Genomic DNA, 27,361 nt, shown 5'->3' with positions numbered 1-27,361 from the left:
TGGTGGGTGGCATGACTGGCTTCCCAGAGCTCTTGCAAACACTTTAGAGATCATTGAGGATTTATATTTCTTCCACCAGACTTTGACCATGATTTCTTCCATTTTGCTGGGCTGTAAAATTCATTAGAGACCCAACAGCAAAGTGATTGAGATGTCAAGCCAGGCAGTTGTGGGGTTATTTAATCGCTCAGATGTGCCACTTGCCGTTTAGGGGGACAACAGGAGAATATGAAATCACTGCGGTTCATTAGTGGAGGACTTGCACCCAGCTCCAGTAAAACCCACCGAGGTGGGCATTTAAATGGTCTTGGGTGTCACCAGTGAAAACCCACGCTGGTAAAGCCTGTTTATTTCACTTTTGGGCCCATCTTCTGTCACCTGGTGTTTTAAAGCCCTGTCTCCAGTCATTCCAACAGCCTGGCTACAGTAAATCACTGCCCGCTAAATCATGGCTGCCCAGGCAAGTGTTAACCTTGCTGGAGTGGAGCTGGTGTTGCAGGGGCTGCTGTTATAAAACACAATCAGGGAGGCTCTTGTTTTCCCTGGTGGCTAGCAGAAGAGGTGGGGAAAAGCTCTGCCATTCCCAGGGGGGTTGATTGACTATTTTTTCCCCCCCAGCCAGGTTCAGTGCAGCCCTCTGGGGTCATTAGCGCCGATTGAGCTCCTTGGCTCCGGGCAGGGTTTGGAGCTGCTGGGGAAGTGGTGGCAGCGGCGGATTCCCCGCTCCCGCTCCCGCCCCCCTCTCTCCCAGCTAATCACCGGAGCCGCTGGGCTCCAGGGCCGGCCAGCCACCGGCTCTGCTCGCGCCTGATTGCCGCCTCCCACCGGGCCGCCTCTTTAAAAGCCTGGGAAAGAACGTGGCCGGGCCGGGCAATGCCGACAATAGAGCTGTTTTCCGACTAAAGTCATTCAATAATAACTTGAAGTAGGTTTTTCCATTGGTTTTGCATTCCACTTTCGCGGCCCAGTGATTGCATCTCATGGAAGCCTTTGGTCCTTCACATTTGTCTCCCCCAAATCGCAAATCAGATCCCAATCCCAGGGCTCCCAGCAATTAGCTGTTATTCCCCTGGGACCTGAAGGTTGCCTTGAGGAAGGGATGTTTGGATGGCTGCCTAGTTAACACATGCAGGTTTTGGTGGCTCCAAAAATCAGTAGGATGCCAGGGCATGGCTCCCCTCCTTGGAATTCTTGTACCAGTCTGAGCAGCCCGTGGCTGCCCAGTCAGCCCCAAGCAGCAACTGCGTCTGCCTCACTTTCCTAGAAAACCGAAAAAAGCTAGGAAGCATATGGGAATCCTCCTTCTGTTTGCTTTCCCAAGCCCTAGGCATCTTGTTGGAGCAAGCCAGAGGAGCAGGCAGGGACGAGGCTCTGCCCGGTCACTCTGGTACCCTGACAGCTTTTTGACGTCCTGTAATTGCTTTCCTGCCACGACTCTTTTAAGCAGAGAGCTCCTGGCCAAAGCAATTTGTTCCCCATCAATTTTTATTTCCTGCTTTGTGCATGTGAGGGAGGGAAAACAAAGAGGGCAAAGGAGAACAAACAGAGCTGGGACCTGCTCCGGCAGCACCGTGCTGAGGGAAAGGTGGGAAGGGTTTGGCTATTCAGCCAGGCAGGACCTGGCAGCCCTGATCATCATTCCAATGCACTCTGCTCACCCCTGCAACCAACTTCCAGCTGTTCATCCCCGTCTGACAGTTTTGGGGGGAGGACTGCCATCCCAGGGGCTCCGTGGGGGATCTGAGCCACCTCGAAGGGCTCTTCTTGGTTCTTTAAGCCCTTGCCGACTCCTCCTGCCGTGCTCCCTGAAGCTGCTGTGAGTAGAGTTAATCTCCGGCAGTTTAAGGAGTCGTTGAGTGGGTCTGGCGGATGATGAATGTCTAAACCATTACCGGGTGAAGCTCCATGGAGCTGTTTAAAACGGAATTCTCCCATGTAAATTTCTGCTCCATCAATCCTGATGACATGTCAAACATTGCTATTGTTTCCCGAACAAATTGGACGACATGCCCTTTCCTGCAGATTTGCCCACGAGAGCAGAACCGCTCGCCAGCTCCTAGCTTTTGTCTCCGGCTCTGCTGGCCTGCGGGTGGGGAAGGGTGAATGTGATGGCCCTTGGTGGGACAAAAGGAGACACCCCAAATATTTGTGCTTGGGGGATGCAGATGGATGGAGAGCTGGGCTGTGGGTATTTTTGTGTGATTCATGTGCTGGGTGCCCACGCCGTGCTGCAGCTCAGTAAATTAATCCTTTGGGTTATCCAGGCTTCCTCTTCTTGCCACTCTCCCAGAGTTTAACTGCACAAATGTGGGATTTTTTAGAAATGGTCTGCGGTGGTGACAGCTCATAAAAGTACAGATGTGGACCTGCGTTTTCATCCTGCCCTTTTGCAGGCTCCAATGGGCAAATCCCGCTTTAATATTCTGGGCAGGAGAGGAGAGCCGTAAAAGCCATTTGATTGCTTCTCCTGGTGGAACCCCAAGAAACTTCCAGCCAGATGCCTTTCCTCCCCGGGCTGTGGGAATGGATGCTTGCATGCTGGCAGGGAAAACCAGTCAGTGGTGGGGAAAAGCCACAGGAAAACAGCTGGTACCCAGGGATTGCTGACAGCTCGGGGGGACTTGGGGTGTTCGCAGGCGTGTGCTCCCTGGGAGCCCGTGGCGTCGCTCTGCAAAGCGAGTGTGTGTCGCCTCCCCAGGGGCTTGAGCAGCTGAGCATCCTTTTTACCCTTAGAGGGGAAAAAGCTTGGTAATTCAGAAGCAGGCGAAGATCCCAAATTAAATATGCTGAGCGTGCATGGTTTGGCTTTTTTTTGCATGTTCTCTGTCACGCTCAACTAACCTGCTCCATTGCCCAGCATTATCTCCATGATGTTCAGTTGCCAGGAAAGCCATCCAGCCGGCCTCACCTTCCACCTCCCCTGGTATAAATCAGGGGCATTAATTAGCCCGGCTGGCGAGGTGGTGGATGGGGCAGAGTCAGGCTGTCATCCTCCTGGCTCCTTGGGAGAAGGGCTTTTTGCCTCACTGGCACTTTTGATGTCTTCACAGCTTGTGGTCCAGCCACCCTCCTGGCTCCCCTCTCCCCAGGGCTCCCATTCCCTCCCCACTAACCTTCTTTTAACCTTCCTCCTTCTCTATCTTTTTTTTTTTTTTCTCGTCAGAAGAAAATTACACTTTCCCCGTGTTGTCTGTCACTGCAATAAGCACTTAGGAGTGCAATTGTATGGGGCCAAATGAAGTGAATTCATTTTGCCCGTGCTTTCTGGTACTGTCAGACCCCCTGTAAATCATTATCTCATCACCAGCCCATCCAGGTGCATGGAAAATGCTTTTCTGGGCTCTGCTCTCGCACCAGCCACTTCGGAATTAATGGGACCGAGGGATTCACAGCAGTTGTGGGCACAGAAATAAGGGATAGGAGACATCCTGGCTGGAGGTTGAGGGCTGGCAGTGCTGAGGGTGCTCAAAGCGCTCAAGGATTTTGGGAAGAGAGGACCCAAAAAAGGAGCTGGTGGCAGGTGTTAGGATGGGGGATTAAACCCAGTATGAATTGGCTGGGGTGGGCAGATGGTGGGTTGACCCCCCCTTCTCTCCAGGTGTTTCCATACGGAAAAGTTGCCAGGCTCTGCCTGGGGCGGAACACCTCCATGGATGTCCTCTGAGGGGGAAGACATACCCCAGAGGGACTTGTCCCCCAGGAGTGGGTGCTGCTCAGTCTCTGGGCATCTCTCCAGGCAGATTTCCACAGGTTTATTCCATTTTACTGAATGCAATTCCAATGCCCACGGAAAGGAAATCACATCATAGCAGTGGAGAGGAAAATCAGCAAAATCAGTAGGTCTGGAAGGCTGGATCCACCAGAGCACCCTTCGGCTGGCGTCAAGCAGCAGGAGTTCACTGCTCAGGCTGGGAAAATGTTTGGGGAGAAAAACTTAAATAATCCTATGTGTTTTTCATGCCTTTTGCTCTCTGTCACCCCGTGGTGTGGCAGGTGAGCAGCACATGGGGGCAAAGCTGTGCTCAAGCTCCTACTCCACTGTCAAGGGTAATCAAGGCCATCAATAAATCAGGAAGGTTTCAGGAACAGGCTGTGTTCCATGCCACTCCTAAAATACAGCCTTTTGCCAGTATCTGGACATAAAATGTGTCTTTGACCCTGCTTCTTCACAGACCTGTTGGTCTCTAACTAATCCAGACAGGACTCAATTTAGAAAATATACTGGGGGAGAAAAAGGATATTTTGGGTATTGCATTCCACTTTCCTCACCTAAAAATAAAATTTTCTGCTCCTTTTTCCTGCCGCCACTGATGCATATTTCATATATTCATTACAGCAAAGACTTTAAAACACAAATAAATCTTGCCTTGCTCATCCAGAGCTGACACAGTGAGTTGTGAACACCTTCCCCAGAAGGTGCTGGTCATTTAGCCATGACCAGCCTGCTGCAGCTCTGGCAGCTGCCGGTGGAGTAGGTGCATCCCACAGCATCCTGAGCCACTCCATCCACGGGAATGCAGCAGACTGCACCCCCAGAAGGGTTGTCCTTATGGAAAGCAAGATTGAAATCACTTTCCTTGCTTTTCCAGATCTGTATTTTAGCTTGGGGGGCCATTCTGAAATGCAGTAGGTTTTTATTTCTCTACTCTTGTCATGGTTTGACACTGGCTGAACACCAGGCACCCACGACACCTGCTCACCTACCCTCCCCTGCTACAGCTGGGCAGAGAAGGGGAAAAAAAAAATTAATGAAGGATTAGTGAGATAAAGACTGGAAGAAAACACTCCTAGGGCAAAACAGGCTCAACTTAGAAGTACCAAGTGAGTACAAAATCAGAGGAGGATAATGAGAAGTAAAGCCCATAAAAACACCTTTTCCCCCAACTCCTCCCTCCTTCCCACTGACAGCACAGGGGAACAGGGGGTGGGGGTTTGGTCAGTTCATCACCCGAGGTTTTCTTCTCAGAAATGAGAGAAGAGAGAGAAGTCAAGTCTTAAATCTGTTATCACCGAAGCGTTACCAACCTCTCTAATTGGCCCAGCTTTGGCCAGCAGCGTGTCCATCTTCAGAGCCATCTCTGGATGAGAGCATTGGCTCTGCTGGACATGGTGGAAGCTTCCAGCAGCTTCCCACAGAAGCCACCTCTGTGCCCCACCCCCCCCCGCCCCCGCTACCAAAAACCAGGCCATGCAAAACCAGCTCAGCTCTAGAATGCACAGGGAAGGATACAAGCTGTGGCTGTGGAGTCCCAGCTTTCTGCCTTCATGGGGACAGGATGGGTGGCCCTCAAGAATTATCCATGGAGACTTTATTTCAGGTGCGCTTCCCAGGTTAGCTTAATGTGTCAGGAAAATGAGTAGGTGTAATGTTTCCCAGTGCCAAAGGTTTTGGGAGCAATGCTGAGGAATGTTGGTGGAGGGCTGTTAGCTAGAGCAGGCTGGGAGTCAGCGATGAGCAGGGGAGCGCAAACAGCCCCAGCCCTGCGGCTCTTGGGGGATAAATGGCAGCACACAAGGTCTGCAGTCGTGTGTTCAATGCAACATTTCCATAAATACCTTCATTTATTAATTAGCTTTTATATTTTCCAGGCAACTGACAATGATGTGGGCTCATATGGGAAAGTCAGTTATTTCTTCAGTGATGACCCTGACCGGTAAGTGTGACTGACTGGCAGGAGTTTGATCCTCCAAAATCCTCTTCTAACCTCACTAGGCAGTCACAGGGCACTTAAAGGCACTGGTTATGTCCTATCTGTGAGATGCCCTATGAACCCCTGTCTATGCTGTCTCCCAGAGGGGTGTGTTCAGCACGTGCCTGATGCTCAGCATGTTTAATTGTTTTGCTGAGTTGGGACCTGCAGGTGCCAGCGTTGCTTGAGACCAGTAAATGGTTTCGCAGTGAGTTGCCATCCCTGGAGCCACGCCTGTCGTGGAAAGTTGGGGAATATACCTGGGCTGCCCAGAAGAACAGATCTGGGGGCCTCTGCACCCATTTTCTCTGCCTGTGGAGCAGCACTGAGGGTTTCTCACTGCTCAGCTGTGCAGAGGTCTTCAAAGTGTTCTGGGACCTAATATCCCTCAGAAAAGCGTCGTGAACTTCACGCTGTCAGGCTGCTGCCTCTCCATCTCCACTGTGTGGTCACCAAGGCTTTTTGCCCTTCCTTTGCTGTCCCCTCAGTTTCTCCCTGGACAAGGACACAGGTGTGATCCTCCTAACAGCTCGGCTGGACTTCGAGACCACACAGCGCTACACCCTGACCGTCATTGCCCGGGACGGCGGCGGGGAGGAGACAACAGGGCGTGTCAGGATCAACATCCTTGACATCAATGACAATGTCCCCACCTTCCAGAAGGAGGCCTATCTGGGGGCCCTGCGGGAGAATGAGCCTTCTGTCACCCAGGTGGTCCGGCTCCGGGTGAGGGACTGGAGTGACTCCTCGGCTTGGGGTGTGCAGCAGGGAGACAGGAGTGGGATAGAATCACAGAATGGTTTGGGTTGCAAGGGACCTTAGAGCTCAGCCAGTTCCAACCCCTTGCCATGGCCAGGAACACCTTCCACAAGATCAGGTATCTCCAATCCCCATCCAACCTGGCCTTGGACACTTCCAGGGATGGGGCAGCCACAGCTTCTTTGGGCACCCTATGCCAGGGCCTCACCACCCTCACAGGGGAGAATTTCTACCTAGTATCCAATCTAAACCTCCCTCTGTCCATTTAAAATGATCAGTGCCTCTGATGGGTTTAACAAATATCTTCCAAAGCAGGTCACATCAGTTTCCTTCTTGCATGAGAGAAGCAGGTGAGAGCAGGCTGGTGTACAGACCCCCTCGGGGCCCCTGATGGGCACACCTCCCTCCATCACTTTTCCAGTCTCCTGCAGCTCCCATCCCCTCAGCTCTTTCCCTGGCACAGCTCCCATGCCCATGTATTCCCTCTGCTCACACCCTAGGCATCTGATGAGGACTCCCCTCCAAACAACCAGATCTCCTACAGCATCGTACAGGCATCTGCCTTCCGTGACTACTTCGACATCATGGTGTCGGAAGGGTACGGAGGTAAGTGCTGATCCTGGCACCACAGGGCTGCCCCTGAGCATGCCCGCATCCTGCTCAGTGCATGAGTGCTCCCCTGACCCCCCCCGCTGTGCATCCTTCCAGTGATCAGCGTGAACCACCCCCTGGACTATGAGCAAGTAGCCAACGGGGTCATCTACCTGACAGTGATGGCCAAGGATGCCGGCAACCCACCGCTCAACAGCACCGTCCCCGTCACCGTCGAGGTGTTTGTAAGTACAGTCAGTGCCTGACATTTCTCTTGTGTTTCCCTGGAATTGCTCCATAGCAGTGCTATTAATTCTTCAATAGCCCAGCAAGACTATCCCACCCCATGGATGTGGATGTGTGGATTGCACATGTCTCGTATATGTGTCATGCATGTGTCATGCCACAGCTAACCACGGGGCGAGGAGCAGAGCAGGACTGGTGTGGAAATCCCTCTGGAGGAGGGGTTCCTGCTGGGAGACACAAAGCATCACAGCATTCCTCAGGAAGATCAGATCGGCATGTCACTTTGAGGCACATTGTGGTTTGAGGAAGTCTGGAGGGAGGTATCAGTGATGGAGACAGTTTGGTTGATAACATGTCCGTCTCGCAGCTGTGGGATCTATGCTGGGCTGATGGCAGTGTCAGTCTGGGAAGGTGAAGGAGATAAAGCCAACGATACTCTAGGATGGGAATGAAGTCCCCTGAGCATGTCTCTCCTTCAGATCCCTCACTGTGCTCGAGAGAGGGGGAACAGGGTAATGCCCAGGGAGTTAGTGGTGGTTAAATACATCCTTTCCACACTGTGCTTTTGACAGCATAAATACCTCTTTTTCAAGACCACACTTCAGTGGGTCATCTCCCCGTGTTGGGTCTGTATGCTGGCAGGGTTTAAGCAGCTGTCACTTTTCCCACTCTCAACCAAAGGGAATTTCTCTCAGCTGCAAAAGAAAAGAAATAAAAGCCAAAGACTAGGAAGAAAATGAGGGGGAAGTGTTTTGTGACAGCACTTGAGGAACAAGAGCTATGAGAAGGCAGAACCAGAGCGAGTGTGGAGGGAGGTAATTTTTTTTCATCCTTTGGTTGTTGGTTTTTAATAAAGAAGTCAAACTCGCCTTGTAGATTTCCCATTAGGGGACAATACGCTTTTGTAGAGGGAGTCGCCGAGTCAGAACTAATAGTGCGCGCCGCGCCAGGATCCCAGGAAATAGCACCGCTAATAAGTTTCTGCCTCACTCCCTGCCGCTGACGCCCTGCTCAGAGCGATGAGCCGGCAACTCACGGCATGCCTGTGCCTGGAGGAGAGGGGTTGTGTGCTTAGTGTGAGCATCTGCCACTCTCAGCATCCTTGGAGACGGCGGGGAGTGATAGGACAAGGGGAATCAGCTTCAAACTGGAGGAGAGGGGAGGTTTAGGTTGGATATTAGGAAGAAAGTCTTCCCTGGAGTGTGGGGAGGCCCTGGCACAGGGTGCCCAGAGAAGCTGTGGCTGCCCCATCCCTGGAAGTGTTCAAGGCCAGGTTGGATGGGACCCTGAGCACCCTGGGATAGTGGAAGGTGTCCCTGCCCACGGCAGAGGGTTGGAACAAGGTGAGATTTAAGGTCCCGTCCAACCCAATCCATTCTAAAATTCTATGATACAATGGCTGTCTGAGGGTGAGGTTGTAGGGAGGAAGGCTGAGGGTCAGGAGGACACAGGAAGCTGGTTTTAGCTGGTTAGGTGAGTAACCTCTTTTGTGGGAGTGGAAGAGTGCTGGATTCTGTCTGACATTGCTGCAGGTGCCCTGGGGAGCTTTGGAGCTCCTGTTGCTGAAGTGGGAAATGTCCTTCTCAAGTAGAAGGCAGGTGCAGTCCAGCTCAGGCCAGATGGAGAGCCAGCCAGAAGCAAACCCCGGGTCCTTGGGACCATGCTTGCCGGGCCATGGCCTTGCTGAGCATGGCCTGATGATCTCAGGAACATTAATGACACAACACAGCATCTGCTCTGGCTCGTGTCCACCCAGCTGGAGCACAGCACAGCTCAGCCCCATCCAGCTGCATGTGGATGCACACTCAACCTCTCCATTGCCTTTAACCTGCCCAGGCCTCCTGGGTTTGCCCTGGATGACCCCCACCCATCCCTGGGAGGAGGAGGAGGAGGAGGGATGGTGAGGACATCACTGGGACAGGCAGCAATTTCCTCATTACCCTCAGAGGAGGCGCTGGGAAAGCTGAGTGACGCAAAAGCTGATTAAAGACCACCTGCTTCCAGAAGGGAAAGGAGGGGCTGGCAATTTAATTGCAGCACGATGGGCATCGTTGGCACGTGAAATTGCTTCAAATCTCAAGTTCGGTGGCAGCAGGAGCAGCTGAGGTCCATCAGTGGTCTCAAGGTAGAAAACGTTTCCAGAGCAGCCCCAGGGAAATGGGAAGGTCCGTAACAGTGTTTTGATGTCCTGGCAGCTCTGTTCTTCCCTCCATAGGCAGTTGGGTTTGGTTCATTTAGGGAAGATTCTTAACAATGTTTAAACAGCATTTAAAGCCCCCTGGAGGGAGCTTTAAACCAGTCCAAAATTTGTTTTGAGGGATGTTTCAAGCAATTGCTCCTACTTGGTTTCTCCAAGATGGCCATGGTCACTGGCAGAGACAGGCTTGGAGGGAGAACATCAGGATGCAGCTTCCCCCTCAAAAATGCTGCGGCTGCCCTCTCTGCAAACACCCACAGCATTCCTCCTCTGGAGGGAAGGCATCCAAAGCTCAGCAGCTCCCCTGGTCCAATTTGTCTCATGGCCTTGTGGCCAGGATGACCTGGAACACTAAGCCACCCCTGTACTGCAGGGAGGGAGGAACAGATCTATGCATGATGCTGTGGTGCTTCATGTGGTGCCTGAGGCTTCCCAGGCTTGTGGTAGAGTCAGGAGCAGCTCAGAAGATGCTCCTCTGTCAGTGGTAGTGGTTCCTCAGCCCTGTGCTGGGTGATGAGGTGGTGGAGTAGTCGGTACCATCCCCGCTGCAGGGCTCAGCAGAGTCACTGACAATCATCTCACCTCAACCTCAGCTGCCTCTACAGCGAAACCCTGTGCTCAGTGCCCCGTGCCTTCCCCCCAAGGCCACCTTCCCCTCACTGGCATCATGAACTGGTCACACCTTAAGATGCAGATGCCCAGGACCATCCCCATACCAGACTTTTGCAGCTACTTGACCATTTTGCCTTTTTCCCAACCAGCCTCTCGACTTTCTCTTTGCTTCAGGATGAAAATGACAATCCCCCCATGTTCAGCAAGGCCTCCTATGTGATAACCATCATGGAGGACATTATGGCAGGTACAGGGCACACCCCTTCTCCTTTTCTGGGCTCCCAGGAGGGCCCTGGGTATTTTACAGCCAGAGTGGGGTGGGTGATCCCTTTTTGGGCCAATAAAGCCTGATAAAGTCTCATAGCTGTGGAGTCTGGGAGTTTGGCCACACTGTGTGTGTGCAGGAGAAGGGACCCCTTGGCTGGGAGATCTGCAGGAGCACTGTGGGGGCACAGGGCAGTTCTGGCTCATCCCAGTTGTCATTTCTGCCTTCCCCAAGGAGCCACAGTGCTGTTTCTCAATGCCACGGACATGGACCGGTCCAGGGAGTACGGGCAGGAGTCGATCATCTACTCCCTGGAAGGCTCCTCGCACTTTCGGATCAATGCTCGCTCAGGTGAGCTTCTGGACATGCTCTGCCCTTTTCCTTTCAGCTCCCTTTTCCACCCCCACCCTTCCCTCGTCTCCTCCAGTCAGCCTACTTAGGAGACCCACGATTTAGGGGGTTCACCAGATTTCAGCCACCGCCACTTGCTCAGTCACCCTGGGAGCTTCAGCAGAGGCATCCATGGCAACTCAGCTCTCGAGCCTAAGAAAAGGCTTGGCCATGAAGGTTCCTGTTAGTTAAGAAGCTGCCAAGGTCCATCTATTTGAATTAAAAAAAGGGCCCATTTGTGGACTGTCCTGACATTGGTTTTAAGTGTTTCTTTTTTAACCTTGTCATCTCCTGTGGCTGCAGGAGAAATCACAACAACATCTTTGCTAGACCGGGAGGCCAAATCTGAGTACATCCTCATAGTCCGGGCAGTGGATGGAGGCGTGGGGCACCATCAGAAGACAGGCATTGCTATGGTGAGTGTGGGAGGAATTTCCATCTCCTCAAGCCACTGGTGCCGGGATTGTGGAGAGCTGCAGTGTTTCATTTTCCCTGTGCGAAGAGCACACAATGGTCCCCGCCCTCTGCGCTACCCCCGTTGCTGCTCACAAGGACCAACAATTTCAAGGTGGTGTAGACCTTGAAATCAGCTTGCTTTCCTGGAAAACCAGTCACACAGGAGCCACTTGACTTTCCAGAGCCTGTGGATGTGGTAATGAGTCCTATTTCACCTGCACAACAGCTCCCTTTGTTCAGCTCCCTTTGTTCCTTTTGAGAAGGGGCTTACTTGGAGAGCCTGCCAGTACGCTTAGTTATTTCTTAGTCTGTTCACGTGCTGCCTGGGTCAGGGGTTTCCAGCCGGTCTGGAATGCCTGTGCTCCTGGGAAGGTTCTGGTGGAGCTGCAGGTTGAAGCCTCGTGCTTTGCCTTGCCCTTTGTAGGCCTCAGGGAACCCCATTGTTGGCAAAGCATTTGTAAAACTCTTCAGAAGTATCAGGAGGTCAAAAGCCAAGGATCCATCCCTGATGGACTTGATGATCTTAAAGGTCTTTTCCAACCGTTACTATTCCATGATTCTCTCACCATTCATGGCATCACATTTCTTTGGACATTTCATACCATTTGGGTTCTCCTGCTCCTGGGATGCTTGGTTGGGTTGCAGGAGAGATGTCCCACACAACACAGGGCGATGCAGAAAAATTTGTGGTTGTGCTGAGGAATATCCCTAAAGTAATTGTCTCTCCTGCTAAGGACCATCAGGCGGTCTGTGGTAGCAGACTGGAAGCTCCCTATGGAGCCTCCCAGAGACATGTGATGGCCTTGGCCGGGCACCAGCATGGCCTGTGGAATGCTGACATCTCCTCTGGGGCTCCAGATGGGATTATGTTCTCCTAACAGCCTTGTTAAAAGGCAAAACAAGGGGAGAAAAAAATGACTCCTGATTCCTAAAATGTTAAAGAATATTAAAACTCAGTGAGATGAGGGCAGCTGAGTAAGTTTGTCCTTGGGATATACACCTGGCACTCAAAATAATAATTTTTGATCGGGAGTAAACATCCATTCAGGGACCTTGCAAGGTCCCCAGGTGATGTAAAGCACCTGGGCTGCTCAGAGTAGCGGGGGTCAGCAACCTTCCTCAGGGACCACCGTGCTGCCTTGGCTTGTCCCTGGAGACTGTGGTGTCCAGAGTGGCCTCTTCTACCACGGGGTGGCACCAGCAGCTCAGCCTGGTGTGACAGCGGGACACAGTGGCTTGGGAGCAGAGAAGATCCCAGGAAAAGCTCCGCTGGGACCCCCTGCTTCCCTCAGACACCTGCAGGCTGGGGTGAAATGAGTGCTGTGAGGAGGTGAGAGACTCCCAGGTAGCAGAATGCATCCCACAGGCTCACTGCTGTCACTGAGGTGCCATTTGTCACACTGGAAATGAAGACAGGTAACACTTCAGGGCACCATCCTTGCCCCTGCTCTTGTCTTCACACCTCCCACTCCCTGTTACCATACTCTCTCCTGCTTTCTCATTTATTCTTTTTTTTTCTGTTGCTTTTTGCCAGTCAGTCAGATTTTTCCTTCCTTTCCTGCCACATTCCCACTGATTTTCATTCCCCTTCCCGTGAAGGCGCTGCCTGAAGACACACATTGTGCCATGTGGTAGTTCTTAACTCTGATAGGTACACAGGAGCAAAACCCAGTTTGGCTATGCCAGGGAGCCTTGGCTGTGAAGTTGCAGGATGTTGATTTTTTGCAAGGTTTCTCTCTGGAGGGTGAACACAGAATCACAAAACCCTGGAATAATTTAGGTTGGAAAAGGTTTCTAAGATGATCAGGTCCAGCCATTCCCTCAGCGCTGCGAAGCCCAGCACTAACCTGTGTCCCCAAGTGCCACAGCTTCACATCTTTTAAATCCCCTGAGGGATGGTGACTCGGGCATGGCCTGAAACACGTGTTGGGTACATCCAGGGGACATTCCACACCTCAGGAAGCTGTACCTCCTGAAGCAGCTTTGCTTCCTTGCACTCTCACAGGTGAACATCACACTGCTGGACATCAATGACAACTACCCCACCTGGAAGGATGAGCCATACTTCATTAACCTGGTGGAAATGACTCCCCCCAACTCAGACGTCACCACGGTATGTGTGAGGCAAGGTGATGGCTGTACGAAAGGATTGGCTGGAGCAGGGGGTCACCTCCAGATGGGTGTCACCTCCTAACTGGTGTCACCTGTGTCACCTTCAGTCCAGCACCATCTTGCAGAATTCCATTTACAAGCTTACTCCTGAGCCTCCCTGCTGCTGACCATCCCCTGTGTTCCTTCTCCCTGCTGGGATATTTTTTTTCCTCTCCAAATTGTGTGGATTTTGGCCAAATCCTCCTTTTCTTAGCCTCACCTGCGACCTCCTTCAAGGACCTCTCTGAAAGACTTTGATTTACAGCCTTTCAAGTCCCTCTGGTGAAATAAAAGAGAAGGAGGGGGGGAGGCTTCTATTCCATCACGCCGAGAGAAAAATGACGGGAACAAAATGGAAAATAAATGAGGGAAAAGTGAAGAGAATCCACAAAATCATATAAGAAGGAAGGCTGCAAAAAAAAAAAGAGAGATTTTTGAAGGAGGAGAAGGGTCTGGCAGTGCTGCCTGAGCCAGAGCACAGTGGTTTTGTCTACTTCAGCCCTGCTGCTCAGCGCCAGCTTGAAGTCATCTTGCCTTTGTCATCCCAATTAGTTGCTGGGAAAATAATTATTTTGTCACCGATCTGATGTAAATTCAGCTGCAGGACAAGCAGCGGGAGCTGGGGAAGTTATGAGGGCAATGAAATCGGGGTGTTTTTTTAATGTAAATGTCCCCTGTAATTAAAAACATCACAGGGAGAACAATAAAGCACAGAATATCTGGCATGGAGGAGAACTCCACCAAGGAATTATTCCCAGCATCCCTGATGTGGCAGCACAAGTTCCTCAGTTTGCCTCTTTGTCCTATTTATTTTATTTTTCTGAAGGGTCCTCGTTTCTTAGCTGGTTTTATTCAAAAGAAGGAAAATCCAGTTTGATTGCTGCATGTTTGTGTCTTGCCATGCCATTACCTCCTGTGCTCACAGGCCAGTTTTGGGGAGATTTAACATCACAGCAGAGGTCTTGAGGGTGCAAAATCCCTACAAATATCATGGAAATACAGAGCTGGATGGAGGGAGAACTTCTTGCTTCTGCTGGTGCAGGGAGGCCAAGCTTAACACGGGCGAATCTCCGGAGGGACTGCCCGCAGGAATTAATTCCCAGCACTCTGCTGTAATTTTGTGCTGTTCCCCCTTGGCAGGTGGTGGCTGTTGACCCGGACCTGGGGGAGAATGGCACGGTGGTGTACAGCATCCGGCCCCCCAACAAGTTCTACAGCCTCAACAGCACCACGGGCAAGATCCGCACTACGGGCGTGCTGCTGGACCGGGAGAATCCCAATGCCCAGGAGGCCCAGCTCATGCGCAGGATCGTGGTGTCTGTCACTGACTGTAAGCTTCCATCCCACACTGATTGTTTTCACTTCCCTAGCCTGATTTTGCCTTTATGACAATGTCTCTTCTATTTTCTGTTCTCCTGTTTTGAGCGTGTTTCTGACGTTAACAAATGGGAGTAGCTTTAAACCTGCTGTTAAAACAAACCAGAAACCCCTCAAAACGTGAGTGCAGTCATTCATGTAGCAACCCTGACAATAAGTGTGGGAGGCAGGAACTCTCCCTCCCATCAGCCTTGCTCCATTGGCATCCCAGAAAATCAATTGAGCAGGTGAGGGAAGCAGAGCTGATGGGTTTTTCTCTGGAAATAGTACACCAGGGGAACTTCTTAGGAAAAAAGGTAGATATATGAAGATAGTTTTTTATTTTCAGATAGTGGTAGGACAAAGGGGAACGGTTTTAAACCAAAAGAGGAGAGCTTGAGATTAGATGTTGGGAGGAAATTCTTTACTCAGAAGGTGGTGGAACAGGGTGCCCAGACCAGAGAAGCTGTGTCTGCCCCATCCCTGAAAGTGTCCCAGCCCAGGTTGGACGGGGCCCTGAGCAACCTGGTCCAGTGGAAGGTGTCCCTGCCCATGGCAGAGGGTTGGAAGTAGATTATCTGTAAGGTCCCTTCCAACCCAAACCATTCCAGGATTCTGTCTAATTGTCCATTACTGGCAGATCATCCATGACAAATCAGGGCCATCACCCCATCCTGCACTACTGTCTGCATAGGGGGTGAGGGCTCCTTTTTAGGAGAAACGGGTGGAAGCACCTCAAGTGTTAACCTTGAGACCCCATTCCTCTGCAGGTGGGAGGCCACCCCTGAGAGCCACCAGCAGTGCCACAGTTTTTGTCAACCTGCTGGACCTGAATGACAATGACCCCACTTTCCAGAACCTGCCCTTTGTTGCTGAGATTGCCGAGGGCCTTCCCGCAGGCTCCTCTGTCTTCCAGGTGAGCGTGTCCCGTTGCTGCCATTCCTCACGCTGGGAGCTGCTGCTGTCACTGCCATTGCTTCTGCAAAGCGGGCTAGCCGTGCATCCTCTCCCTCCTCTACCTCTTCTCCATCCTCTCCATCTCCTCCTCTTTGCCATCCTCTAGCAATGGAACTGGGGGGATGCAGAAGGGGTTGTGCATCTTTACTCCATGGGCTCACTCCCGGCAGGGAGGGCCATTTCATCCCAGCATCCCTGGGGACAAAGGCACTTGGGGTTTATGTACCGTGACTTCCATTGCCAGGAGATGATCAGGGTGCTCTCCCCACCAGGTAGTGGCCATCGACCTGGATGAGGGCCCCAACGGGCAGGTGTCATACCGCATGCAGGTGGGGATGCCCCGCATGGATTTCCTCATCAACAGCACCAGTGGGCTGGTCACCTCCACGGCCGTGCTGGACAGGGAGAGGATCCCTGAGTATTACCTGCGGGTGGTGGCCAGCGATACCGGCGCGCCCGCCAAGAGCTCCACCAGCACCCTCACTGTCAAAGGTGGGTGCACCGAGAGCCCTCCGGTCCCTCAGTGACAAGGACACCTCACTGCAGGAAATGCAGTTTCTGTGAGAGACACACTGAGGCCTGAAAACAGGATCCTGTCTGGCTTTGTGAACAACAGGACATAGGGATGGCTCCCATCCCCACAGGCTTTGTGTCTGCTATCAACACACTGCAGAGATGAGGAAAACGTGGTGTTTCTGGCAGGGCCCCCAAATTCTCTGTTGTTTTTTCTGCATTCCCCCATCCCCAGTGTTGCTTTTTCTTTTGCTTCAGCATGTGATTCCCATCAGCTGCGTGTCTGGACAGCCCACGCAATCCCAGTTCAGAGCTGTAGCCTTATTGCATGGCCTGTCTTTAATTTAATGCCTTGCTATTTACTGGCTTCATGCAAGCCTAGTGCTGAAAAAGGATAAGTGTCATCTGGAAATAAACTGACCCTGGATTGTCCTCAGGCCTGAGTTTGGAAAAGAAGTTCCTGGTCCTGTACCTTCAGAGCTCTCTGCCATGCCCCAGGAAATACTGAGCTTATATTTAAGCCCCAGATTTTCCTTTGAATAGGGATGGAAACAGGCTTGGTGAAAATACTAACTTGAATTTTCAGTGATGTAATGGTTTTTTGGCTGTGAGGAGTGTGATCTGTGTGTATCAGAGACAACAAAATACAGCCTACAGCCACTCTGGTGGCACCCTCACTGCACAAATGGCGGGGAGAGTCAGGCAGAGCATTCCCTGGGATGCTGAGAGCAGGAGGCAGGAGGTTTGGGAGCACAGCAGAATCAGCCTGGCGTCTGCAGGAGGGGCAGCCCTGGCAGGACACTTAGCTCTGCTCCTCCTTTTCAGTTCTGGATGTGAACGATGAGAACCCCACCTTCTTCCCAGCCATCTACAACGTGTCCCTGCCCGAGAACGTGGCCCGGGATTTCAAAGTGGTCCGGCTCAACTGCACGGATGCCGACGTCGGGCTGAACGCTGAGCTCAGCTACTTCATCACAGGTGAGAGCCCCATGCAGAACGGGAGCTTTGGGTGCAGGAAGGCACAGGCTGCCCCAGACCTTGGGCAGGGTGTCAGCGCTGCCTTTCCCAGCCCCTCCAAACCTTGTCTGGCATCGCCCTCTGCTGAACAACCCTGCTTGGCTCCCCACCGTGCTGACCACTTTGCTGACGCCCAGCATCCCTAGAAAAGCATGAGGATGTGCAGAACACAGCTAGGGAGCAAGGGCTGGGGTGGCATTCATGAGTGTTTATGGTTGGAAGCCATAAATGGAATTTTGGGGCATTTTTGTATCCCCATGGGCAGGTGGGGTTGGGTGGGCAGCAATGCCACCTGGGCAGTGTCCAGCTCACTCCGCAGCTGCAGCACCTGCAGCAGGAGGCTGGGGAATCCCCTGGCCACTGTTTGACTTGCAAACCGCACATTGAGCCCTCAGGAAGAGGGTAAAAACAGAAGTGTCACCAGAAAGTCATTTTTCCCACAATAGCAGCCTGGTGTTTCATGTCATGGCCCCTCCGACCTCTCCCCATGTGAAACGGGGTGTGTTGTCCCACAGGTACCACAGCTCACATGCAAAGATACCCCAGTTTGCTTCCAAAGCATTCAGAAAATTGTCTGGCTCTTACATGATTCAGCTTTTCCTAGGGCCATTGGATTTTTCCTGTGCCGTGAGGCAGAGGGAAAGGTGCTCTGCCTGGGATAAGACACAAAACTATCCTTGCACAGCTGGGCTGATGCCATGCCCAGGCTGCAGAATCCAAGGAAATGGTCTCAAGTTGCACCAGGGAACGTTCAGATTAGATATTGGGAAAAATTTCTTCACTGAAAGGGTGGAACAAGCTGCCCAGGGAAGTTGTGGATGCTTCATCCCTGGAAGTGTTAAAGGTCAGGTTAGACAGGGCTTGGAGCAACCTGGTCTAGTGAAAGGTGTCCCTGCCCATGGCAGGGTGTTGGAACAAGATGACCTTTAAGGTCCCTCCCAACCCAAATCATTCCAAGTTTCTATTCTATTTGTCCTTTGCTGCAGGTGGGAACCAGGATGGCAAATTCAGCGTCGGCTTCAGGGACGGGGTGGTCAGGACAGTCGTGAGTCTGGACAGGGAGACCGTGGCATCCTACACACTGATCCTAGAGGCCATCGGTAAGGATTTCCCAGGGATCCTGTGGGAAAGTGCCACACAGCCACATGTGGTGGCCGTGCACGTGTCAAGCTCCCTTGCAGGTGTGTCAGAGGGGCAGCAACCTCCAAGGTACTCTACAAACCTGAGCCTGTGCTTGGTGTTAACATTACACAGCCCACGTGAATTAATATGTCCTGGTTCCGTCATGACTCTTGCAGATGGGATATTCACCTCTCAAGTTTGCCCAGCCCCAGGGCTCTCCCTTTCACCTGGGGAAGGCAAGGCCTCCTGTTTCTGAGAGGCTCCACACTGTCCAGGGCAGCCCTCCACCCAAAAATGCCAATGCCACAGCATTGTTCCCCTCATGCCATGCCAGCCCTTGGCTCTGTGGCTGCTGATTGACCCTGAGCCTCCTGGCACAGGCAGAGGGACTGTGTGCCAAACTCAGCTTGGCTGTCATCCCCAGAGCTTTATAATGATGTGCCTGTTCACAGATGACTTGGATATCCCTTTTGAAAGGAGAAATAAGTGGCCTGGACAGAAATGTTGGGGGCACAGCATTGCAGGTGCCACAGGGGCTGTGCAGGGATGCCGCACTGCCTAGGCACACAGGACTGGATCCCAAGGGCCACAGGGTCTGTTCTGCCCCTCCAATGGGGATCACACTGCCTGTGTTTTCCCAGATCCCACAGCCTCCAGATGGGTGGGTTTAGCGCTCCCTGCAAAACAGGCGTGTTGAAAAATCCATGCTTCCCAGTGCCTCATCCTTCCTGGCAAATCCAAGAGCTGTGCTGCCATGTCCTTGTCAACTGAACATCAACCCATCCGGGTGCTCTTTGACTGTGAGCTGAGCTGCAGCTATGGAAAACTCATCAGGCTGTCTTCATCTCCCAAATCCTTGGCCTCCAGCAGTCCCTTCACTTGGTATATGGAATCGCAAATCCTCTATAATGACTAGTTGCACTTCCAGCCTCACTTGGCTCCATGGGAGAGCTTGGGGTGGTTTGGCTTTTCCTTTTTCTTTTGGAATAGGAAGGGAAAAAAACCCCTAAAAACCCATGGTTCAATGTAGGATTTGAAAGCTGCAAAAAGATGAAGTGTTTTGGTTTAGAAATCTTGATCCTGTTATTTCAGCAGCCATGGGCTGAGCACCACCTGTGCAAGGAGGAGGTGACTGAACCTCCCTCCCTCACCTTTCTCTCCCTGCAGACAACGGCCCCACCGGGAATCGGCGCACCGGGACTGCCACCGTGTACGTGACTGTCCTGGATGTCAACGACAACAGACCCATCTTCCTGCAGAGCAGCTATGAAGTCAGTGTTCCCGAGGACATCCCAGCTGCCAGCAGCATAGTGCAGGCATGTGGCTCTTCCCCTGGGACCCTGGGCTGGGAGATTGGAGTCCCCCACTAACTGTGCCCTGACCGTGAGCTGCTGGAAGCCCAGGACAGAGATTGTCTCTGTCTGTCAGTGGTCTGTTCCCCAGGGGCAGGGAGAGATGTGCTCTCGCTCATCCACTCCTCTGCTAGTCCAGGCTGTGAGTGCCAGGGAGAAGGCAGCAAAGAACAAGGAAAAATTAAGGAATTCACCCCTTTTCTGCAGGGGGTGAGAGGAGAAGAGCCAAACCCTGTGCTGGCGAGGCCACTTTGGCTACCTCTCTGCGTTCTCCCTCCTCCCAAACAGAGATCTCCATAGGGAGGGAGAAGAGTGCCTGCAAAGAGATGCTCGGCGAGGGGGGGAAAACCCTTGGAGAGGGAGAAAAGCATTTGGACTTTGCTTTCATTTTTGTTCCTCTTTGAGGGAGCAGTGGGCAGAGCTGAATGGCTCAGTGAGCACCGAATGAATGTGGGCATTCACACGGGCTCTGGGGCCTTCCAGCATCCCTTCAAACCCAGGGCTCTTCTGGAGCGGGCACCAAAGGCTCTTTGCAGAGGGCCCTGGGAAGGCTCCTCCTGCCTTCAATACCTCTCCCGGCACAGGGAAAGGGGCGGCTTTGTCCCTGGCTGTGGCAGGCAGGATGAGTCACCGGCAGAGAAGAAAGGAGCCTTTTGCCTCCTGCAACAAAGGTTTGCGGGGAGCCCTGTGTCTGCTGGGGCAGCCGGTCCCCAAGGAATCCTGTGGTTCCTCATCCATCACCTGTTGTGCCGTGGCACGGTGTACATGATGTCTCTGGGATCAGGCATCAGCCTGCAATCCCAGGATGGAGGTGTGTCCCTTGCATGGGACTCCTAAAACTGAGCCGATTTGGCAAATCGAAGGATGGAGGGAACTTGAGTCTGACTGGCATCAAAGTGCCTGTTCTTAGAACCTTCCCAAAAGAGGGGGATGTCCTTGGAAGTCCGTGGCAAAGGCGGGGAGGTATTTGGAGGAAGTTGGTTTTGCACAGAACAACATCAAAGAGAAACAGAAATGAGCCATCACTTGGCTTTAGTTTAATTTACACCTTCAGTGTGAACCATTTGTACAGAAGGTCTCTCCCTTCAAGTGCATCCCCACATCCCCAGGGCAGCAGGAGGATTTCTGTATGTTTCCCCATCCCTTTCTCCCTCAACCAGGCAGACCAGGGCCAGACAGCAGGAATGGGAATGCACTGACCACAGCAACCCACAGCTGACTGTGTGGGGAGGGGCATGACAGGGACCAGGCAGCACGTGGGGACACGAGCCTCCTTCCACCTGCTCTGGAGTACAGCTTGTGGGGAATTCTCCACTGAGGATTGCTTTTTATGGAGCAGGTTTGCTCTGGGATGCCCCTCTTTAGGTAGCCAGGTTTCTCCCGCTCCCTTGCAGGCTGTTTGTTCAGGTGGAGCACAACTTGCATAATGTTTTCCAAAAAAAATGAAGCAGCAGGATCTTTTTTGGACTGCCCGGTGGTGGGTGCGCCTGGGTGTAGTTTGGATGCCTCCACTTTCCCTGGCAGGAAGCAGTAACCTGGAAAGCATTTGGGAACCTGACATTGCAAAACCTCCTGTCTCCTCACAGAGCCACTGCCTGGAAATGAGTTGCTCAAAGGGTCTCTGCCGCATTGCCCAGGATACCAAGGGATGCTTGAGAAGGGAACTGAGCCAAAAGCTTGGGAATGAGTAGCAGGGCAAGATCACATTTTGGTGGACTCCATGATGTCCCAGTCCTGGCTGGTGGAGAAGCTTCTGGGACAGGCAAGCTGGCTCTGAGACACTAGCTGGCTCCTCCTGAAGCTGCTGATGGAGCACCTCCGGGAGCCCAGATGCTTCCAGAGCCTCAGCTGGGGCTCGCTGGCATCCATGGGGTGGTGGGGCAGGCACTCCTGGGGGCCAGAGAGGGACTGGCCCAGAGCCGCTGGCTTGCAGAGGGTGACAAAGATGAGGAAGGTGGCCAGGACAAGGAAGATGCAGGTGAGCCCGACGATGATGGGCATCCAGTCTGTCACCTCAGGGGATGCAGCACTGGGTGGGACCGGCTCCGTGGTGGAAACCAGAAGCCCAAGGAGAGGCCGGGTGGGAGAGGTCCCGTTGCCAGCGTCCGCTGTGCTCATCTTCCCTGCAGTGCAAGGTGATACAGAGAAGTGGCACAGGTGATTACCCCGTGGAAGCTGGACAGCCAGCCACCCTCTGGTTAAACTGATGGATGCTTGTCATGCCTTGATGTCCAGGATTCTCCCAGCCATGTTTTCAGTGACACGGGGGGACAGGAGGTCTCCATCTGCTTTGCCAGGAGGCAAAGCACAGAGGTGGTGGCATTGACACCTGCAAAGTATCACCCTGAAGTGAAGTGCAAAACCACCTGGCAAAGAAATCTACCGCTATTTACATGTGGTACCATGGCCCCTGGGAGGACACCTTCAGGGAGCACACACATGTTGCATGAAGATTTTCTGGAAGAAATAAATATTCATGTACTACAGAAAGTTCAAAATCCTCCCCCCTGGCTGCTGAGGTTTGGTTCTTCTCTATTCCCCAGAAATGTGGGCTTGTTGAATTGGCTGTCATTTGGGGGTTTTGTGATTATTCCCCCAAAGAAATTGGATAGTTGGTTGAGCCTGTACCCTGATAAGCTGTAGTATTGTACAAGCTGTGGTATTGTACTAGCACTGTCTTTATTGTTTTGCAGGGGTGAAGTGTAACACCCTCACCCTGCTTGTGCCAAAAATCCTCATGTCAGGCGTTTTGCTGACCTGCTTTCAGGCTCAGACATGTCACAGGTGATGCAAACCAGCTTCCCGAAGTGTCAGCAGTGAGAGCTCTAACCTAACACCTGGTGGAGACTGTCCTCTCCTTTCACTGCTGGGTCAATCCTCCCAAGAGCAGCTTGCACCCATTTTTTTGCTCACATGCACCCCCCCAGCCACAGACAGGCTGTGCCAGAGGCTGGCATCTCTCCAGATGGAGATAAAGAGATGAAGGCTGGGGAAATCCTGTTTGTGCCAACCGTCTGCAATGCCCTTGGTGCTCCACTCCGTACGCTGGAGGTAAAGCTTTATTATGCTGACTTTCCTGCAGAGATGTGGGAGAGTTGTGTAACTTCTCTGTGGCTGGGCAATCTCCTGGTAAACTTGGATTTGGATTGAGCCAATCTAAAACTAAGATCTTAGGAGGAGAAAGGGAGGGCTGCAGGGACTGCCAGGGTCTCTGGGTCTGCTCTTGCAGCCGCCATGCCAAAGTCACACACACAAGGTGTGTGTAAGGCAGCAGCCAAACATTCACCATAAAACATTCCAAAAAGTGGAGAAAAGACATCAGTGGCATGGTTTTAATCACTAAGGTTGTATTAACCTGCTCATAGCTTGGGAGTCTTTGGGGAGATGGTGCTGTTTCCATGGGTCTGAGCCAGGTCTGTGCCTGGAAAATGGGAAGTGCAAAAACAACTGGGTCAGTGTTTGAGAGGGTGAATCCCTGTGTGTATTCCAGGCAGTCCCAGGGACTGGGCTTCTTGTCACCTCCTCCAAAGCGAGGTTTTCCCCTCTCTTCACCTCAAAAGTATTTTTTTATCCTTAACTAGCTCCATCCCTTCCCCTCAGCTTTGGGAGCAGAGCAGCAATCCCAAGGACCCCCTGCTCCATGGACAAGCTCCTCTGTGCTGTCCAGGCACAGAAACCAGCAGGCAGGGCTGCAGTGTGTTCCACACCAAAGGCAGCCTGAATCAAGGTTTCCACGGCTACCTTAATGCTGGCATTTACGGACTGCATGTGTTCAGCTTGGTGACTTTATATTGTTCCTTAAGAGCCAGCCAAGAGGCGTGGACAATTCCTTCAGGCTGTTCTTGCTCCCTCGGTCATGGCTGCAGAGTTTGTCTTTTAAATTCACTTGACAGTGTTCCGTAGAAACCCATCAGGAGGGATCACACTGGTGTTTTCCCAGGCTTTTCCAGCCATGCTCTGTTCTCCTCTTGCTTCCCATCCAGCTTCTCCTCACACCCAGCTCAGCTGGCAGAGCTGGGCATTCAGGGAAGGTCTGGGCTTTCACAGCATTGCCCCATCCCAGCATCACTCTCCCACCCAGGCCCCATATTCTTCACCCTGGCGGGTTAATAAGAGATTTGCCCACCCTGGAAATGCCCTCCAGAAGGGACATCCCTGCCTGATCAGCTCCAAACATGACACATCCCCATGAGCACTTGGGACCCAGCACTGGCCACGAAGCAGATGAGGATCAGAGGGAAAAAAGAGAAATTGCAAAAGGTAAAATGTCCCTGAGAAAGGTGGAAAGGAAGAAGAAAAAATGATTCTCATGCATAATCAGCAGAGAAGGTTATTCTGCCCAGAACCAGGCACTGCTCCCTGGCCTGGCCCGGCTGCCTAGTTTGGCAGGAGTTTTTCCATATGCTCTCCCTCCCTTTCTTCAAACTCCCGCAGAGAAAAGGCTGTTTTCAGGCACTGCCTGTGACACAGCTCCCATGAAAAGCAGCTCTCATACCCCTCCCTATCTTGCTTAGCAACACTTTTCCTAAAGCTCCCTAGCTTTTCCCAAAGTACTAAGTCTTTCCACCCACCTGCAGGAGGAGGAAATGCTGGACAGTACGAAACACCCGGCTTCCTGACCCAGATGGTTGGGTTCCAGGAGCAGAGGGCTCCGAGTGCTGCTGCTCCCTGTCACCCTCACTGTTAAACGGCGGAGCTGCATCCACAGGGCTTTCCCTCTCTCCCTTCCTTGGGAGAGACAGAGCAAAGCGACTGGGAATGGATGCCTGACCTCACGCCCACGCAAACTTTGCATCCCCACCCACTTTCAGCCCTTTCCCCAGGCTGAGGGCAGCAGCTCTGCAGCCGGGGGGCTCCGTCTCACCCCTTGGGGTGACCTAAGGGGCCGACAGCGGCTTTGCCGCGGGGTTTGGGCTCCCTACCTCTCAGCAGCCGGTCGAGCCCGGGCTCTGCCTCCCGCACTCCCGCCTTGCCGCCTCTCCCTCGGCGCTCTGCCGGCTGCCAGCCCCCTCCTCCCTTTGGGGAGGGTGGGACAGAGGTGGCACCAGGCTGGGGACAGCCTGAGCGACCAAAGCCGAGGGGCCCTGAGCCCCTTCCCGGGCTTTGCCAGCGCTGCGGTGCCCCAGAGCTGCGTCCCTTGCTGGGGGTTGAGCCCCCTGGGATGTGTTTCCCCAGGATTTGTCCCTGTAGGATGACTGAATGGTCGTGGGCTGAGCCCCCTGTGATGGGAGGGGTGGCACCTGCCCTCCACATGCCTGCCCCCCCTTTTCCCAGAAAATCTACTTTCCCCCCATTGTTTTATTGCCCCTCCTCATCCTTTTCTGACACCTTTCCAGTAGCTTGGAGGGGGATTGAAAGGGGGCTGTGACAGGCTGGCTGTGCCTGCAGCCCACTCTATAGCAGAGGGATAAAATAGGCTGGAGCTCAGCTCAGCTGCACATGGTGCCTTCCACCTGCAGCAGAAAGAGCTTTTCTCCCACTGCTTGCACTCCAGTGCCATTGTTGTCCCGACTTTGGGACAGTCTGTCAAAGTACCACCTTTCCTTTGGGACCACAGCGGGTCAAACCAGCAGCAGCCGTGCTTTCCTTAGGCTGCAGGGTGGCAGGAGCACATGTTGCTTTAATGCAAACTACTGATTTTTAATAAAAAACAAATGCCTGGGCTGACTCATATCACCTAGTTTATGGACCAGAGCTTCATGCTTGGGGTGAGCTGGGAAGAGGATGGCCCAAGGGGTGTTTGCAAGGTGCAATTGGCTCATCCTGAAATGCATTCTCCTGGGCATAGTGGGGCAAGGAATGTCACAAAAAGCTGCAGAGGTTTGCCTCCCATCCCTTTGTTTTTCCTCTACTGGCTACATGATAGCTTTTTCCTGTGCCATGCCAAGGCAGCTGGTCTGCCTGGGCATCGCTTGCCTGCTGCTGTGGGGTCCATCCATCCCACAGGAGAGGAGACAGCCCAGCTCTGCCTCAGGGAGCCCAGCGGGTGAAGGAGATGGTTTGGGAGGGAGAGCTCCGCACTGTGAAAGGGAGGTGCCTGGGTCCATGGTGAAACGTGGAGTAAGCCACAAGCAAGATAGGAACTGGTCTGGGGCAGAGGAAAACAGCATGTGTGGGCACAGGGATGAGAAATCCACATAGAAGTCAGTATTTTCCAGGTTTTCTGCTGATGCAGGGGGCCTTGGTGGAGGGGAGCAAGAGCAGTTCAAGGTATCTCAAAACCGCAGAGGAGCATCTCTGACTCCTGTGAGTGTTGTGTGGGGCGGGGGTGAAAGCCCTCACTCTTCCCACTGCATGTGCATCCTTTGCAGCAACCTCTCCTCCTTCCAGCACAAGTTTTCTGCAGAAAAAAACCTGCTGGATAAAATTGTAGGAAGAAGATGAGGCAGAAGATGCCTTGCAGAGGGAAGCAGGCAGTGAATAAAGGCTCAGGCATTCCCCACACCCTCACCCTGGTGACTCACGAGCGGCCACGCTGCAGTCGAGCTTTGGGCGCTTTGTGGGGAGTGGGTGTTGCTGAGAGAAGATGCAGAGGCTCGGTGCCAGCTGGACTGGAAGCCCTGGCCCTGCTGGTCACCGCCAGGTCCTGCTTCCCAGCTGCCAACTGCTGGCTGGGGCTTTAGGGCAAGCACTGCAGTCTTGTTCAGTGACACCAGAGGGGACCCGTGCCTTGGTTTTCCTGGGGCGAATGGCAGACATAGTCCATGCCAGAACTCTGCAGTGCATCGCAACCAAGGGGTGCTCCCACCCCTGCTCGGGGGCTCAGGAGGACTCAACTCAGTGCTGAGTGCACCACACTAAGCTGGTTGCATTCACGTTTCCTTTGCTAATTTTTCCATGTGCTGCTGCTTGGATGACTCACCAGGATGCTTCGTGCCCACCAGACATGGGAGCAGCTCCCCCTGCCCAGCTCGAATTATCCCGGCAAGGCTCCATCCCTGGTGGCATTGCCACTGGGACAAGCGTTGGAATGCAGGGTTGATGGAGGCATTCCTCCAGCACACAGACCCGTGGGATTTGTGGTGTGGTCCTCAGGCTCAGCTCCCACCTCAATTTAGCAGCTAAGGTGGCAGCCGAGTGCTCCAAAGCCCGCTATCCCTGCTGTCGGGTGATGAGGGGAGAGTAACTTACTTGGGATTGTATTTGGTAAGCTCCTCAGCTCAGCTGGAGGAGCAGGATGTCCAGCTTTGGCAGGGCGGGAGGACTAGTCCTAGTCTGGAATTCTCTGCCCTTCACCTCTCCTCTGCTTTTCTCATGAAGGTGAAAGCCACTGATGCGGACGAAGGCATTAATGGGAGAGTGTGGTACAGGATTGTCAAGGGTAAGTCCGGGTGCCCCTTCATGCATCGGGGAGTTTGTCCCAGGCTCTGCCCAGCCCCAGCAGGTTGTGCTCTCCATCATTTTGCACTTTTCAGCCCACAGAACCATTTCTCCCAGACCTAAGCAAAATTTCACCTTTAGGGCTCATTGACAGGGGATGATTTGTCATTGATGGACAACTAGATAGAATCCTAAAACCACAGAATTGTTTGGGTTGGAAGTGACTTTAAAGCTCACCTTGTTCCATCCTCCTACCATGGGCAGGGACACCTTCCACTAGACCAGGGTGCTCCAAGCCCCTCCAACCTGGCCTGGGACACTTCCAGGGATCCAGGGGCAGCCACAGCTTCTCTGGGCACCCTGTGCC

At 52.9% G+C, this 27,361-nt stretch overlaps 2 protein-coding genes and 1 long non-coding RNA gene across 22 annotated transcripts in view; 1 reads left to right on the top strand and 2 right to left on the bottom strand.

Moving 5' to 3' along the window:
- The window catches only part of CDH23 (cadherin related 23), a 183,203-nt gene that overhangs the window by 116,155 nt on the left and 39,687 nt on the right, over window positions 1–27,361 (top strand). For 16 of the 19 annotated variants that reach the window (XM_032116144.1, XM_032116145.1, XM_032116136.1 and 13 more), the window contains 15 exons: window positions 5,590–5,654; window positions 6,179–6,416; window positions 6,950–7,055; window positions 7,158–7,285; window positions 10,270–10,342; window positions 10,595–10,711; window positions 11,054–11,166; window positions 13,212–13,319; window positions 14,498–14,687; window positions 15,484–15,629; window positions 15,943–16,162; window positions 17,009–17,161; window positions 18,187–18,300; window positions 19,490–19,638; window positions 26,935–26,995. In XM_032116144.1, coding sequence (XP_031972035.1) covers window positions 5,590–5,654; window positions 6,179–6,416; window positions 6,950–7,055; window positions 7,158–7,285; window positions 10,270–10,342; window positions 10,595–10,711; window positions 11,054–11,166; window positions 13,212–13,319; window positions 14,498–14,687; window positions 15,484–15,629; window positions 15,943–16,162; window positions 17,009–17,161; window positions 18,187–18,300; window positions 19,490–19,638; window positions 26,935–26,995 — 1,981 coding nt within the window. Of the gene's footprint in view, window positions 1–5,589; window positions 5,655–6,178; window positions 6,417–6,949; window positions 7,056–7,157; window positions 7,286–10,269; window positions 10,343–10,594; window positions 10,712–11,053; window positions 11,167–13,211; window positions 13,320–14,497; window positions 14,688–15,483; window positions 15,630–15,942; window positions 16,163–17,008; window positions 17,162–18,186; window positions 18,301–19,489; window positions 19,639–26,934; window positions 26,996–27,361 lie in introns of those variants that run through there. The other 3 variants (XM_032116142.1, XM_032116140.1, XM_032116143.1) reach the window with 3 other exon arrangements.
- On the bottom strand, window positions 2,734–27,311 carry LOC116447221. Its single transcript, XR_004241527.1, has 4 exons — window positions 27,193–27,311; window positions 15,172–15,179; window positions 11,809–11,818; window positions 2,734–2,744 (listed from the first exon to the last, which is right to left on the bottom strand). It is a non-coding gene; the product is annotated as an uncharacterized LOC116447221 (long non-coding RNA).
- Window positions 20,690–24,879, bottom strand: C8H10orf105 (chromosome 8 C10orf105 homolog). Of its 2 annotated transcripts, none has more exons than XM_032116165.1 (2): window positions 24,597–24,879; window positions 20,690–21,797 (listed from the first exon to the last, which is right to left on the bottom strand). In XM_032116165.1, the coding sequence occupies exon 2, from the start codon at window positions 21,790–21,792 to the stop codon at window positions 21,376–21,378; it is 417 nt and encodes a 138-aa protein (XP_031972056.1). In that variant the 5' UTR covers window positions 21,793–21,797; window positions 24,597–24,879; the 3' UTR covers window positions 20,690–21,375. The 2 variants fall into 2 exon arrangements, with proteins under 2 accessions (XP_031972056.1, XP_031972058.1); XM_032116167.1 differs by lacking the exon at window positions 24,597–24,879 and adding an exon at window positions 24,246–24,549.

The sequence above is a fragment of the Corvus moneduloides genome, chromosome 8 (genome assembly GCF_009650955.1).
Source record: "Corvus moneduloides isolate bCorMon1 chromosome 8, bCorMon1.pri, whole genome shotgun sequence".
In the NCBI taxonomy this organism is placed as follows: domain Eukaryota; kingdom Metazoa; phylum Chordata; class Aves; order Passeriformes; family Corvidae; genus Corvus; species Corvus moneduloides.
The sequence above is the reverse complement of the archived record's forward strand: the minus strand, read 5'-3'. Positions and strand labels throughout refer to the sequence as shown.

Coding starts and splice junctions, on each gene's coding strand:
- C8H10orf105 (XM_032116165.1), bottom strand. CDS start 21,792: ATGAGCACAGCGGACGCTGGCAACGGGACCTCTCCCACCCGGCCTCTC.